Genomic DNA, 16,279 nt, shown 5'->3' on the forward strand with positions numbered 1-16,279 from the left:
ATCCTGAATTATTGGTTCCTTCCCTTAGTGCTGTGAGGCATGTGAACACAAACACAGTATTTAGAAATAAAGTTTTTTGAATTTTGAAAGAAAAGAAAAACAACTACAAACAGCAAATGTTGGTAGTGGTAGTGTGGTGATAACAACCCATTATTATTCAAGAACACACAGGTTTCCATTATTAAAATATCCTGTTAAAAAAACCAACTTATTTATAACCTTCATTTGTGAAGAAGCCTGAGGCAGGAAAGGAATAACTAATTTATATTTGTGCAATCTCATGTTCTTCTATAATTACCAGTTGGGATGTATGCCAGTGGTTCTTTGAATTTTCAACAGGTCCGGATTTGTATGTGTATGTCTAGGGAAGTTGCTGGTGTTGTTGACTATGAATTTCACTTCCTCAGTGTCTGACCCAAAATGGCACCCAGGTATTTCACTACATCTCCTTAGGAGCTTGCTCCTTATAAGAACTGACTGAGGTCCATCTACAAGCATAGGTATGAGAGAGTGAAAGAGTTGTGATCCTAGAAGATGACAACATTTAGAAAATAATTTTACTCTCCTTTCCTTTTCCATATCCTGTCTAGATGGACATTACCACAAACGAATCACAGCTAGTCTACCTACTTGGTCCTTTCACGTGTAGTTACCTAATCTTGCAGTTTTATGAATTTTTGACATTTTTTCTTACTTCCAAATGCTTTATGATTTTCTTTCTTTTAATTCCTTCCCTCTGCTCTCCCTTCCCTTTTGTTCCTGAAGAATGATATATGTGGATCTCTCAACTGTTTTTAATGACTACACTCACTATCACCTTTCCTATCTTCGTATTTTTGGTTCCATTCTATTCCTTCTGGCTAGAATATTTTCACCATCTCTTTCCTGGGTTGCTTGTACGTATTCTTCAGTGTTCAGCTAAGACACTACCAAATGGACTAAATTGTGTCAAGTTATATGCCCAGCTTCTATATAAATATTTCCTAATGAATGAATGAAATCATAAACGAAGTAAGTCTTCCCTACATTTTCTCCTCCCTGTATCTTAATTCCCACAGCTCCAGAATAAGAGCTATATGTCATTTTACTAATATTCCATAGTGGAGAATAGTATGGGCTCTACAGTGTCACTGCCTCTCTGGGTTCAAATCCTGACTCTACCCACTAAATAGCTGTGCCGTCATTTTTTCTCAGGGCTCAATGTCTTCATCCCTGCAATTGTGATCATCGTAATATCTCTTGCATAAGGTATTTGAGGAGTTGATAATACATAAAGTGTGTAAAATAACACCTAAGCATTCTAAAACAATAGCTACTATTATGAACAGGAGCTTGTTTTGTATATCACATTCACTGCTGCATCGACCCTGCAATTCGATTGTCTTTTCAAATTACAAACTTTTCATGTTATCACAAGAAACACTGCTTGGATGTGACAGAATGTGAAAATTATGCTTTTTATTATATCACATAAAATAGTTACACCAAATTGTCCAAATGCATTGGTGAATTAAAGCCTTCAACTCTTACAAATTTTTATACATATACTTATGCATTTATAAATACACACATATGTAAAAGATATATATTTTCTTCTAAAATAAAGTGCCCAAATTTTGATATATGGGGGCATAATAGGGAAAAAAGAGTCATAAAGTTTTATCAGTTATAGACCTTACCTTCACAATATAAGAATCTGTTTTATACACATTTATTCAGATATAGTGAATTTCAATCACTCATTCTTTTCTGAATTCTAAGTGAATCAACTTATCCTAAAAATTAGAAGAAGTCATGTAGCCAATTTAATGAATCAGAGGCTAATTTTTCTTACTGGCATTAGAGCGTTGGCTCCCCCAATGGAAGGTTGGTTCAGCTTCATTCTTACTTTTCCTGTTTTTTTGGACTGTTGTCTTTCTGCTAAGATGACAAGCAGAGAGACAAATGAATGGGGCATCTCTAATCTAAATCCTTTAGTAGCATTCAATAAAGTCAGGGTTTGGTGAAAAGACTCCTAAAGTCTTTACATTGCCCTGGGCTTTGTGAGAAATGGCCCAGCAGGCTCTGAAGATCAATTCTGCCTCTCTTATGCTGAAATCTTACTGAAGCCACACAAGAAGAATCAGAGTATGATGATCAATGGGCCATTGAGAGAGCCCGCTCAAACTGAAATGGAACTCTACTACAGTGGAAAACTGTGAGAACACGTTTGGGTTTAAGGACAAAATAAGGGTTAAAGAAAAACTAGACAATTGGAGATCATTCAGAAAATCCTCTTTTCTAAAAGGAAGCAGGGCTCTATTCCCTGCTCCACTATCTCAGCTACTCTTCCTGGGTTTTTACTGGATCTTCCATTACCTTAGACGTTTAAGGTGATCATTTGCAGTCTTTGACAAAGAATGGAATTTAAAAATGCCTTTGAAAGCTTCCAACCTATTGAAGCAAGGTGAAGATGCCTAAAAATAGTGTAATATGAGCCCAGCCATTTCAGAATCTCTGGTGATTACAGGTTCAAACTGCAATAGAGTGTATCTTATTCAAGCAGGAAAGGGAGACATTGTCAGCACTACAATTGCATAAAACACCCTATGACTTCTCAACATCCAGGAAGCCCGGGAACAATGGGAAGCCCAGGCATTTCCCAGAGTCAGCACAAGGAATGGAGTATTTTCTTTTATTTTTTGGGAAAAGGGGTGGGGGGAAGAGGGCAAGAAAGTGTTTCCAATAACCTGACTCACCTCCGTAGGGGCTTTGCAAGAACAGTGCTGCCTTAACTACTGATTTTGGTGAGCATCTTGTTAATGGCTTGCTTGACATGCGTGGTGGAGCTGCGTCGCCTCGTCTTGCCCTGGACCATCCTCCTGCGACGCACCTCTCGACACAGCTCATAGAATATCTCGGTGATGTTCCCTTCTCCAGTGCAGGCAGAACACTCATAAAAAGCACATGCCAGTTCGGTGGCCAGCTTCTCCCCTTCTTCTGTACTAACCTGTCTGGAGTGGTCCAAGTCAGCTTTGTTTCCAACCAAGATGAGAGTCACATTCTTGGGCTTCTTGACCTCATCCAGGATGTTCTTAAGTGGCAGCACTTCCTCAAAACTTCCTCGGTCAGTAATGTCATAAACCAGCACAAAGCCTTCTCCCCAACGCATGTGTCCTTCCCTCTGAATGGTGTCTTCCTGTTGACAAGAAAACAATGGCAGTTGGGAGAATTAGAAGTAATCACCATGTATAGATGCGGCTAATGCCAATGGTGATTCCTTAATTACTACTCCGTGTCATTAAAATTTCTTGACAGTCTGCCTGTACAAGCTTACCTTCTACTCCAATCACTTTGGAATAGAAGCATTACTTACTCATAGCAAGATATGTTGGGGAACTAAAAACGTTCTTAACTGCATAGACCTTTAACTTTCTGCTTCTAATTTTCTTCTTGCCATATCATTAAATCCATAATTACAAGAACTATAAAGAAATTATCTTAGTTGAACACACTGCCTCTAAGGCTTTTCATCACGAAGAATTGGCAAATAGGTAACAGACAAGTAGACATTACCCCACCCCATAGAGATCAGATTTAGAGGCACAGCTTAGTGAATGGTTTTGATTTTGTTTTTTGCTTTAATCACTTTGTCTTCGGCTTATAGACAATTAGACACCAGGGACAGAAAAACAGTGAACAAATGGATAGAAAGTCAAACTCAAAGCTAGGGGCTTTGGGCTTTTTTTTTTTCTTTCTATCTTAACACCACAGAAATATTATAAAGTCCCAATAATGATAGAAATTCATTTCAAGTGGTTTTCTAAGGGGATGATCACTCCTTCTTAGGAAAGTAGCACGTATGATTTGAAAATGCATTGCCCTCATGGGCTCAAATAACCTTTGCAGACATGTAATTCCCTGTCGCCTCTTTCTAGAATCAGGGCTGGGTGGAAGGGAAAAGATAAAAAGGAGGTGATGGTGAGAAAGAAAAGTGTATAGCTAGTTACAAGAACATTTCTTGGATTAAACCGTTTAATTCAAGTCTTCTTTGGGTCATAGGTCACTGATGAAGCACCATGGAATGCGTCAGCTTCCTGATTTTCATTCTTAGTGGTCATTCTTATTCTTAGGAACAAAACCTAACCTATGAACCCATTTGTAATCTCAGAACATATGGACATCAGAGCAAATTTATATTAGCTTCCTTTTTAATGGATTATTATTGTTCAATTATGTGGCTCAAATTTTCAATAGGATATGGTGAGGTCTGGAAAGAATATTACAGGAGAGATTCCCAAATAAAGTATTCTGAAAAAATATTCGGAGGTTATATAAGTTTGGAACAGAACAGCTACCGAAACTCTTAAGGATTCATCATACGCTAAGGCATACTAAAGGCTCTGAGAACTACTCCAGTAAAAATATCTGCTTCACTCTATCAGAGCATTTCAAACACTGAACCATGAATCTATTAATATCTTGCCATCCCCCAAAAATATATGTTGGTAATTCTATTCTGGATGACGTCATGTGAATGTTATTTTCAACCTCCCCCAGCCCCTGAAGTACTGGGCAATTTATATAAGGATGCATACACAAGCTGTTGCAAATACGTTAATATACAAATAACTAGATAATTAAAGAAAAAAGTCTTTAGGCATCATTAGTTAATTGTAGGAAAATATCTTAATTTTGTTTATAGAATGCACATACATGTATCATTTTTATTTAATACAGAAAACATTTTAGCTGAACCCTTTATTCACCTGACCAGCAGTATCTAGTATCTCCATGGTGACAACTTCATCATCAATGTTTGCTTGGTGTCGGTAGGTTGATTCTGAGGGAATGAGCAGAAAAAAAAAAGAAGAAGATAAAAAAGTAAATAAGTGCATGATTTAATTCGACCTTTAGTCACAGAAGTATGTCTGTTTATTTGGCATAAGGAAATGTGCATCCTGGAAGGAGAGGATGGATGTCTAAGAATGTGCCATTTCTGCACTCTTTAAGATCCTGGAAGTATAGGGTCTCATCAGGGAGCCACAGACTTTCAGGGTATAGCATGGGAGAATCTCTTTGTCTCTTCACTCACTCTATTCTCCTATCAGCTCAGCTTTCTGATGATCTCTTCCTCCTAAAATAAGGCTTCCACATCCTAGACTGAGAAGGCGATTCCCACAAAACACATTCTGTCTTGATACTCCTAAAATCCAGTTTCTGGAAATCACTTTTAATTACTGTTCCTGACAAGATGACAGAAAAGCAGGAGCTGTTCATTTCTTTCAAGACCTCAACCCTGACAATGCGATAGACATTAGAGGATGTGGATAGCCATCCATGTAAAAAATTACCATTTAAAGCTATGAAAAACCCTTGTGGCAGTAGAAGGAGATTGGACCCCACATTTGGGGGTTGTGAGGAAAGCAGAGGAAGGCTGGGCCACAGGGATGGAGACACAAGAAAGCAGAGTTCTCTTGCTCTTATTACCTCTTCAAGGTAGAAAAATAACAGCTCAGTCCCAGCTGAAGGCTGGTAGGTTAATATCAGAGTGGTCGGTCCCCAAGCTCTACTGGGGTGAGGAGAAGTTAGGAGAAGTGAGAACTTTGGGTGGTCTGAGTGTGCCTTTCCCCACATGAAATTTAAACCAGAGATTAAAATAAATACCACCTGGTGCTGCTCTGTATGAAAACTAGAACAGTTGAAATAATGAAGTCAACAAACGTTTGACCGAGCTGAAGGCCAGGTTGGGGAACTCTTCCAGAAGATATCAGTAAATGATAAGAAGAAGAAAAATGTAAAGTTAAAATTTAAGAGTGATGGATAATAGATCTAGACATGTTATTATCTCTTATAAAATGAGCCTCAAAGAGAATACAACATATGGGGGTGGGGGATGGGGGTAAACATATATGAGGCTGTAATATCTGAGAATTTCTAAGATAAAAGACATTGAACAATTCAGTTCAAAAGGACAAAAAGGGCACACAAGAGGAAAAGCCCCATATATAAAACAATTATAGAAAAATTTAGGGATATGATTGATACAGAAAAATTTTAAAGGATCTAGAGAAAAAAGGCACATCACTTACAAAAGGACTTGACTCAGATTCTCACCAGTAAAACTGAATTCAAGCTCCCAATGGAGTAAAACAAAGGAATAAAACCACATTGAAAGTAATTGAGAACTACTATTCTAGATGATACCAATATATCAGGGTGTGAGGGCTGGGGAGAGACAAGAGGCATATTTGAATGAGCTAATGTAGTTGTCTTACTCCCGAAGATGACATCAATAAATAAGAATAGGAAAAAAGTGAGTTAAGTAGTCAACTCAACATATCAGAAGAGGAACATAGAATAAATCCGAGAAAATATGAGGAAAGAAATAAAAGAGAAACAAGTGCAGAAGAAAAAATTAGACAAGGTTAACAAACCAAAGCATGAGGCTTGAAAGGATTAAAAAAAGAGGGGGGGGAGATAAAAAAAATGTGGCAACACTGACTAGTAAATGGAAAGAGAAGGAGTAATCAAACAAAATTTGGCATAAAGGAAGAAATAACTACATATTCTGATGAAATGAAAATACAATAATATTATGAACTGTATACCAACACATTTCAAACCCTGATAAATTCTTGGATTAAAAGATGCACTGATGGGTGCACTGAGAACTACAGCACTTAAGTTGATCAATAACCAGTAAATAATTTAGACGTTAATTGTAGATCTCTTCTAATCATGAAAAGCAACTGCATCCAATTGGTTTTAAAGGAGATTTCTAGAAACATTAAACAAGTTGTTCTAGAAAATAGAAAAGGATATCTATCCAATTCCTTTTATGCGCCATATGCTGACTCTAATAAGTATTACAAGAGTAATAAGAGAAAAAATAAAATAAAATCATAGGTTCACTTCATTCTTGAACATTGATTCATAAATTTTTTTAAGTTTTTTTTTTTAAGTTTATTTTTTGAGAGAAAGACAGAGACCGAGATAAAGACAGAGAGCAAGAGCAGAGTAGGGGCACAGAGAGAGAGAGAGAGAGAGAGAGAGAGAGAATCCCAAGCAGGCTCCATGCTATCAGCGCAGAGCCTGATGCAGGGCTCAATCCCACAAACCATGAGATCATGACCCAAGCCGGGATCAAGAGTTTGATGAGCCACCCAGACACCCTAGAATCATGAATTCTAAATAAAATATTATCCAATGGAATCTAACAGTGTAGTAAGAAAAGTATATCACTGATCAGTTAATTTAAAAAATGCAGGGTGTTTAAAATCTATCAGTGCAATTTTTTCAGTTTTTATTTAACCAGTTAGTTATACACCTGGTGCTCATCATAAGTGGACTCCTTAATCCCCGTCACCTATTTCACCCATCCCTCCACCCCCCCCACCCCCCAACCTCCCCCCCCCCCGCCCGCTAACCATCAGTTTGTTCTCTATAGTTAAGAGTCTATTTCTTGGTTTGCCTCTCTACCCCTCCTGCCCCATCATCATTTGTTTTGTTGCTAAAATTCCACATATGAGTGAGATCATATGGTATCTGTCTTTCCCTGATTGACTTTTTTCGCTTAGCATGATACTCTCTAGCTCCATCCACGTTGTGGCAAATGGTAAGATTCCATTCTTTTTTATGTCTGAGTAATATTTCATTGTATATACATACAACCTCTTCTTTATCCATTCATCAGTTGATGGAAATTTGGGCTCTTTCCATAATTTGGAGAGGTTTTTTTAAAAAATTTTTAATGTTTATTTATTTTTGAGAGAGAGAAAGAGACAGAGCGTGAGCAGAAGAGGGGCAGAGAGAGAGGGAGACACAGAATCTGAAGTAGGATCCAGGTTCTGAGATGTCAGCACAGAGCCTGATGCGGGGCTCGAACTCACAGACTGTGAGATCATGACCTGAGCCAAAGTCGGATGCTTAACCGACTGAGCCACCCAGGTGCCCCCAAATTTGGGTATTGTTTCTATCCATGCAATGTAATACATTGAAGCACTAAAGGGAAAAAAAAAGCACTAGAATAAAGAACCACATGATTACCATTACAGGAAGATCTATAGCACAATGAAGTTTATATGAATTTAAAGTATATGGATACACACAAAAAATACCTTTTTCAAAAAATATGTAATACTTAGTACATACTGCTTGCCATTTGAACATGAATTGTTCTAATGCTTTACTCATATTAATTCATTTAATCTTCACAAATATCTCTGTGGTAGGTATTACTGTTACCTCCATTTTACACAAGGATACTGAGGCACAACAACATTTAATAACTTGTCAAAGGTCACACAGGGATAAGTGGTAAGTAAGTGGTAGCATTGGCCTTGAAACTCAGGAAGACTGCCTTTGGAATTCGGCTTCTACCACTATGTAAAGTGTCAAACATATTAGATTATACACCTATGGGAAAGAGGAGGGCAATGGTGTCAAATGGGAATGCCAGAAAAAGAGAGTGAAATAATATAAATAATATAGATAATAATAGAAATATAATAATACCTAATATATACGATGTAATTATGTAAACATAATATAAATAATATAAAGGCTTCACAAGCACATGGATACAGCAGTATGATTAATTTAATTCTTTACACCTCAACTATCCAATTCACCAACCAATCGACCAACCAACCAAATAAACCTGCAGGTTTCTCTCTCAACAGGGTAACCAGTGAGCCAGTCCTTTTATTTATTTGTTCTTATCTCATTTTTCTGACTTTCATTTCTTTATCTCATCAACTATTTTACAGTTCTTTTGGGACCACAGTTTTTTGCTACTTTGCTACAAATATATTGTCCTACCTAAAAATACAAACTGCAGAAAGGAGGCTTAACTAAGTGGCATAACCTAACCTTCTACCTGCCATCAGCCTGTGTCATGATCATTGCCATAGGCATGGCACATAACTGAAGTCTTTTCTGAACAGTAAAATGCAAATTTTTAAAAATATTTATTTATTTTTGAAAGAGAGACAGAGTGTGAGCAAGGGAAGGGCAGAGACAGAGGGAGACACAGAATCTGAAGCAGGTTCCAGGCTCTGAGCTGTCAGCACAGAGCCTTTTGCGGGGCTCAAACTCATGAACCGTGAGATCATGAGCTGAGCCGAAGTCAGATGCTTAACAGACTGAGTCACCCAGGCGCCCCTGAATAGTAAAATTTTAAAGTGAGGTTATGTTTGGGGTGCCTGGGTGTCTGTTGAGCATCAATCAGAGTCTTGATTTCAGCTCAGGTCATAATCTCATGGTTGTGAGATCGAGCCCTGAGTGTTGAGTGTGGAGCCTGTTTAAGATTCTCTCTCTCTGCCCCTCCCCTGCTCAAGTGTGTGTGCTCTCTCCCTCTCTCTCAAAAAAAAGTGAAGTTATACTTAATATATTTTAATAAGCATATTTTGCAGCATTATTATTCTCTTAGAATAGGTAATCCATATGTGGTATGGACAATGGTTCTCAATTCTAGAACATTTCATCCCCCTACTCTTTATGTTAAATGGGAGGTTATTTTTTTTTATAATTTACTGCTCTAAAATACCATTTACAGGAGCATGTGGGTGGCTCAGTGGGTTAAGCGGCAGTCTTTGGCTCAGGTCACAATCTCGAGGTTTGCGAGTTCAGGCCTCCGGTGACAGCTCAGTCTGGAGCTTGCTTTGAATTCTGTATCTCCCTCTCTCCCTGCCCCTCCCCTGCTTTCTTTCTTTCTCTCTCTCTCTCTCTCAAATAAATAAATAGTAAAAAATTAAAAAACACCATTTACAGCAACTACTCATGTATGAATCTTCTCTCAATGATTTCCTTTTGCATCTTCAGTGCTCCAGCTTGAGGAAGAGAGGCCCAGACAGCAGCATGCATGCTAGGATCTATGTCCTTTCTGTCTCTCCTGCTACTGTTTAGTGGTGGCCTTTGTGCTACCTTCCTTTTTAAAAGGGCTGGCATCCACCCTGGGGCCTCGAAAACAGAGTTCTGGGCCCTCTTCCATCTCCTTACACCATAAGTTGCCTGACAGACAGGGACATTTTTCTCTGTTGCTTCCATGATAAATAGGATATGTGTTTCAACCACAGAAGGCCACAGTAGGGGGGAAATAAAATATAATGAAAATTGTATGGAGCTGTGCAATTCTTTGGCTGTTTGTTAGCTAAAACGAAAGTGATGAAATGCAGGAAATGAGGGAATGTCTGTCACAGACACAGCAGCGGGGAGCGGCAGTGATTTCATCTAAGCTGAATACTGGTTTTATGCCATTTTGAGCCTTCTCTCTTTAAGCCTCTTCTCTCATTAGAAACACATATCTTCACGTAAACAGCGGAAGTATAGCCCACACAGGCGAAATGTACATCTGTGTGCTAACTGCAATGAAGATATAATTCTAAAAAATGTACTGAGCACTTTTTGGAATTAAACTCCACTATGCATTTTAAAACGTAAGAGACAATGTGTATCTGTGCGGAGGTTGGACACACTTTTCATTTTGTTCATATTAACTTAAAATGTAATTTTGAGTCTTTTTTTCTTTTCTTCCTTTTTGTTTTTTCTTTGAGAGAGAGAGAGTGTGTGTGCGTGTGTGCACGCAGAGAGCAGGGGGGCAGAGGGAAAGGGACAGAGAGAATCTTAAACCGGCTCCACACCTCGTGTGGAGTCTGACTTGGGGCTTGATCCTATGACTCTGGGAGCATGACCTGAACCTAAATCAAGAGTCAGAAGCTCAACCAACTGAGCCACCCAGGCACCCCAAGTCTTTTTTTCCCTTTTAAAGGGAAGGGGGTGATTATTTAAGGCATATATCTAAATGAACCAAAATATCATATACTATAACACCAATTATTAGTTTCAAGATGAAGTTAGGCATATTAAAAATTATATCTGAGTTTCATTGTATATGAACTGCATTAAGCAACATTTTTATAAATCGAAGTATATTTTGTATATTCTAAGAGAAATTGATGCTCAGAGGGACGTTGTATATGGTTAATCTTTTTACCAATTTAGCTTTTTGCAAATTTCAACGTATTAAGATGGACATGTAGCCAACACAGTAACAACAGCAGTTAGTAATGTTTTAATTTATGCTACAATGGAAATTGTACTGACTTGAGTTCCATTATTTGACTTGAGTTCTATTACTGGTCTAACCACAAACTAGCCACATAATCTTGGATAAATTTACTTCATTGGCCTTGTTTCCTTATTTGTCAAACGATGATCTTTAAGTTCCTTGCTGAGCCAATATTAAATAGTTCCATGAGTCGGCTAAGCACCTCTGCCTTAGTATCCAGTTGAGTAAATTTGTTCCGGGTGTGCCTCTCTCTTGGATAAGCCTTTCCAAACAGAGGGTAGTGCAGTGCAGGAAGGAAGAACCAATCACAAAATCAAAGTGCCAATGGATCTGTCTGCCAATTCCTACCCTCATTCCCATCTGAGCCTTTACTAATGACACAGAGAGCCCTGTAATCCATTCAAATGGAGTAGGGTGCCTCCAATACAGTAGTAGTAGCGGTAAGTGCTGACGAATAGTTTCTCTTCCTCTCCAAACACCCCACCCCCCCACACACACACCTACCTATACACACTATCTCAGCCTTTACCGTATTCTCTGGCACGATCAACACTCTCAGAGGGTAATACGAGTCTCAGAAGTAGGGATTCAGTTCTTGCTGGGGATCTAATCAGAACATGGACCATGTTGTTCTACAACTAGAATATTACACTCACCACCATCAGGGTTTTTCCTGGTCAGATTATGCAAGTCCCAAATCTCACAGGCTGCAGTGCTGGTTTTCAAATGCTATTCCTAGGCCAGCTCTGGTCTCTGACAAAGAGTTCACTGATCCCACAGTGAAATAAAAAAAAATTAAGGAAAACTAAATTTCTTAGGTTATATCCTCCCAAAAAAATTGGATGTTAAAGGTATTCACTGCTTCTATGAAATGCAAGTGCAAATAGAATCTGGGTTTAGTTCTCTCTCACCCTCTGAGCCTTGCTTACATCCCTAATTGGAGTTCCTATGAAAATCCTTCTCCTTAAAAAAACAAAAAGTGGGGTGCCTGGGTGGCTCAATCGGTTAAGCATCCGCCTTCGGCGCAGGTCATGATCTGGCGGTTCATGGGTTCAAGCCCGTGTCGGGTTCTGTGCTGCCAGCTCAGAGCTTGGAGTCTGCTTCGGATTCTGTCTCTCTCTTTCTCTCTCTCTTTGCCCCTCTTGCACTCACACTCTGTCTCTTTCTCCTTCAAAAATAAATAAATATTAAAAACAATTAAAAAAACAAAAAGCAAAACCTACTGAAATCTAAAAGTCTGAGACTCATTTGCTAGTGTACTAGCAAATCTATTCTTCATAGATTTACTTCAGAGCAGTAGATATTATTCCAACTGGGTTAATATGTGGAATGGTGTTCATAGTCTTCAGCTTCTCATGGGGCAATAATTCTGTTACAGGTGGAAAAAATTGCACTATTAAACATTTTTTCCCTTTCTTTCTCTTATTGAAATATACTTAACATACAGTGTTATACCCCATGGTTTTGAGGAAGGCTCTGAATTCAGAATTCAAGACTGGTTTTTACAGATATGCCACTTTGCTTTTTAATGGTAGCTTTCCCTTTTTGGTGGTTGTTTTGAAACTCTATGACAAAATGTAGTGAAGTCCAGGACGTGCTTGATTCATCTTGAATCAAATAGATGGGGGGCTCCTGTTAGCTAGAACACTGGGGACTTCTAGCACACAAATACACACACATGCACACACACACACACACACACACACACACACACACACATCAGTTTCCAGGGTGAGTTCGTAAAACTCTCACCTGGGAGTGAGCCATATGCCTGGTACTCCCGAAGTCTGATCAACGCTTTGTTGCTTAGCAGCTGAAATCCTTTCTGAACAGTACAGTACAAGGTCACTCAATAAAGTTTCACTGTTCTTAGTGAAGGAGGTCTGCATTATAAATAACTGATACAGGCAGATTTCTATTAACAGCAGTTGTTTTTCAGAATGAATAAAAGAAAAAGGAAAATGGTTCACCTAAGACTAATGTAAAATAGTAACATTAGTTACTGGAACATATTCAGAGAGGTAAAAAAATTTATGAGATCATTTTTCATAAGTTTCATCTTTTGTTGAGATACACTGGGATTGGTAAATAAGATTAGTATTTTTCTACTGAACGCCCATAGCCATTAAGAGTCTCCGAACTACAATCTTTGTAGAAATTATGTAAGTAATAAAAATGTAAGAGTAAGCATTTACTTACGTGGGACAAACAATACACAATTGTTTGATATTTTAAAACCAAGTGTGTTCTTGATCCAAATACATCCTCTTAAGATTAGATTGTGGCTATATCCAAAACATTTTTAAAATTATTGATGTTTAAAAACTATTTAATAGCAAAAACAGAGAAGTAAAGATTAATAAATGTAGAGGCATACTATTAGATTTAAAAAAAACAAAACAAAACAAAACCCTGAATCCCATAAGGATGTGACTCTTCTCAAAGTAATTTATAGTTTTAATGCAATTCTAATCAAAATCATGTCATGTTATGACAGAGTTTTTAAAATTGGCCTGGAAGAATAAACTAGAAATACTGGCCAAGATAATTTTGTAGAAAGTTAAAGAGAGAAGATTTTCCCTCCTGTGTGTCACAATGTGCTAAAAAGCATACAGTTATCAAGAGTGCGGTACTGGAGATAGACATGAGAAGCAAATCTAGAACTGCAGCCTAGTGTAAATAATCTAGTGTATTAAAAACAAAAACAAAAACAAAAACAAAAACAAAAACAAAAACAAAAACAGCTTTGAAAGTAGTGGGGAAAGGTGGGGACCATTTAGTAAACAATAGTAGGAAAGTTTGTCAACTATTTGGAAAGATTGTTGGATCTTCAGTGTGTACTTCTCACTAAAATAAGTTCCAGATAGATTAAAAAGTTAAAAAATAAGTAAACTATAAGATCACTCTGTATTCCTTCTCAGTCCAGTCTTCCTTCATAGTACTTATCACTATTCATTGTTTATTTGTTTATTGACTCTTCTGTCTTTACTAGACTGTTAGCTCAGAAAAAGTCACAGGCTTAGAAAAAGCCACAGGCTTTCTCTTTCTGCCTATTGGTTTATCTTCACCACCTAGAATAATATATATGGCATTATATATATATATGTCGTATATAATATATATGACATAGGAGGCATTTAATACTTATTTGTTGAATGAATGAATAAAATCAATGAAAGGAGGCACAAAGGGAAACCCAATGTGGGCCTCAAACCCACAACCCTGAGATCAAGAGTTGGATGCCCTACCAACTGAACCACCCAAGTGCCCCAAGAAGGCTGCCTTTTAACTTGAACATATGTATGTAGGGGCACCTGGGTGGCTCAGTTGGCTACGCGGCCGACTTCCGCTCAGGTCATGATCTTAATGGTTCGTGGGTTCAAGCCCCACATCGGGCTCTGTGCTGACAACTCAGAGCCTGGAGTCTGCTTCGGATTCTGTTTCCCTCTCCCTGCCCCTCCCCCACTTGTGCTCTTTCTCTGTCTCTCATAAATAAATAAACATTAAAAAATTAAATTGAACATATGTCAGCTTGGAGTGATAACCAAAACAAAACAAAATGAAACTTTAAAAAGAGGAATATTCTTTGCCCATTTCACTATTCTGAGTGAGGCCAGCTCAACCTGGACACTATGCCTGGTAATCAAACAATGGATGTACGTCTCTCCTGTCTCTGGATCAAAGTAACAACTTTTACAATACCAGCTGGGCTCCTTGAAGCATCAGAAACAAAACTCAAAGGATTCACGCAGAATAAATTCTGAAGCTTAAATTAGAACCCATGGATTGTCGGCATTATTTTGAAGATGGTAACTGAATAGGTATCTAATATGTTTTGGACAATTTAAAAAACACCATGAATGGTTCATACATCAATATAATGGCTACTTTCAACATCCACAGATACCAGTTTTGCTACCACTTTTTTCTTTTTTAAATAGGCTTTGATCAGATTCACTGGAGAGAAATATGGTTTACTTTTATGTTTTCCCAAAATCAGCATTCAGAAGGCTTCTTTTATTGTAATGTTCTCCTCAGCATGCCATTCTCTTCCACACCAGATTAGCCTGTGCACTGTGGCATCCTTCTCCCATTAAAACGATGCTACATTTCCAACAGATGGACATGATGTTGTACCCACTCCCTTCTTGTCCCCAGTTTGACCTGATTTCTTCATGTAGGCATGAAAATCCTGCATGGTTCTAAGCACGGAGAGCACGAGACACACGGCTAGCTTCTTTAAAGACTTCTTTGCATGATTTGATAAGGCACTTCCCAAACACCTGGTAGGTGCTTCAAAAGGTTGCAACAGAAAATGTTATTGTCTCTTTTGGGTCATAAACTTTGAGTGGAAAGGAAGAGGAAACAAAATTTGACTTACCAAGAGTGGGATCATATTCCCAGATGAAGCGCTTGGTCAGGAATCTCACTACAAGAGCTGTGGAAGAAAAGAGCAACATTTCAAACAAATTTGTTAATTTCCTTATAGTTCTTATCCTTGTATGGAAAGAGAAATCGCCCAGACAACTATATGTGCTTTACAGTTCTTGGCATATAAACCCAATCCATTCGTTTATGTTTATTCAGATGCTTTTTCTATTTCATATTGTGGCCTAAAAACTGGTATAACGTTTTAATGGCGCATTAACCAACAGGCTAGATTTGTTCTCTTAGTTATAGGATAAAAACAAACAAAGAAAAGACATCACAATTTGAACATGCCCACATATAAAACTTTTAGCAGAACAATGAATTTGGACGTAAAGTGTCACAATACAGGCATCTGAAGTTTTGAATATTGCTAACAATTGACAAAGGTGAGTTGAAAACATGATTTTTAACTGCAATGAAAAGATCATTAGCTGGTAATTGGTATTATTAAAAAAACAGATTTTCAAAATTAAGGATTTTATTAGTACTCATTAAAGCTCATCAAAGGTAACACTGATGAAATAATACAGTCAGAGTTAGGGTATGGAACTGGGCTAACACTTCACTTACATGATCTTCTCAACCCTTACCTCCTCCCTATGAGTCAGATACTGTGATTATTCCCATTTTTCAAATAAGGAAACTGAGGCTCTGAAAACTTAACAAATTTAACTGAGCTCACTGAGCTAGTTAGTGGCCAAGTCAGGATTTGAGTGTAAGCAGTCAACTTCCAAAGCCTGTGATTTATCTATTGTTCTAAACTAAATATGAGGCCTGGGCCATTTAGATAATACTTGA

General features: G+C 37.9%; 1 protein-coding gene across 1 annotated transcript in view; it reads right to left on the reverse strand.

The window, feature by feature from the left end:
- Positions 1 to 1,443: 1,443 nt before the first annotated feature.
- The window catches only part of RERG (RAS like estrogen regulated growth inhibitor), a 116,357-nt gene continuing 101,521 nt past the window's right edge, over positions 1,444 to 16,279 (reverse strand). Inside the window, exons 3-5 of the mRNA XM_003988449.6 lie at positions 15,432 to 15,488; positions 4,749 to 4,822; positions 1,444 to 3,178 (exon numbers count right to left, since the gene is read on the reverse strand). Coding sequence (XP_003988498.1) covers positions 2,771 to 3,178; positions 4,749 to 4,822; positions 15,432 to 15,488 — 539 coding nt within the window. The 3' untranslated portion in view covers positions 1,444 to 2,770. The remainder of the gene's footprint in view (positions 3,179 to 4,748; positions 4,823 to 15,431; positions 15,489 to 16,279) is intronic.

Source organism: Felis catus, chromosome B4, assembly GCF_018350175.1.
Source record: "Felis catus isolate Fca126 chromosome B4, F.catus_Fca126_mat1.0, whole genome shotgun sequence".
NCBI classification, from domain to species: domain Eukaryota; kingdom Metazoa; phylum Chordata; class Mammalia; order Carnivora; family Felidae; genus Felis; species Felis catus.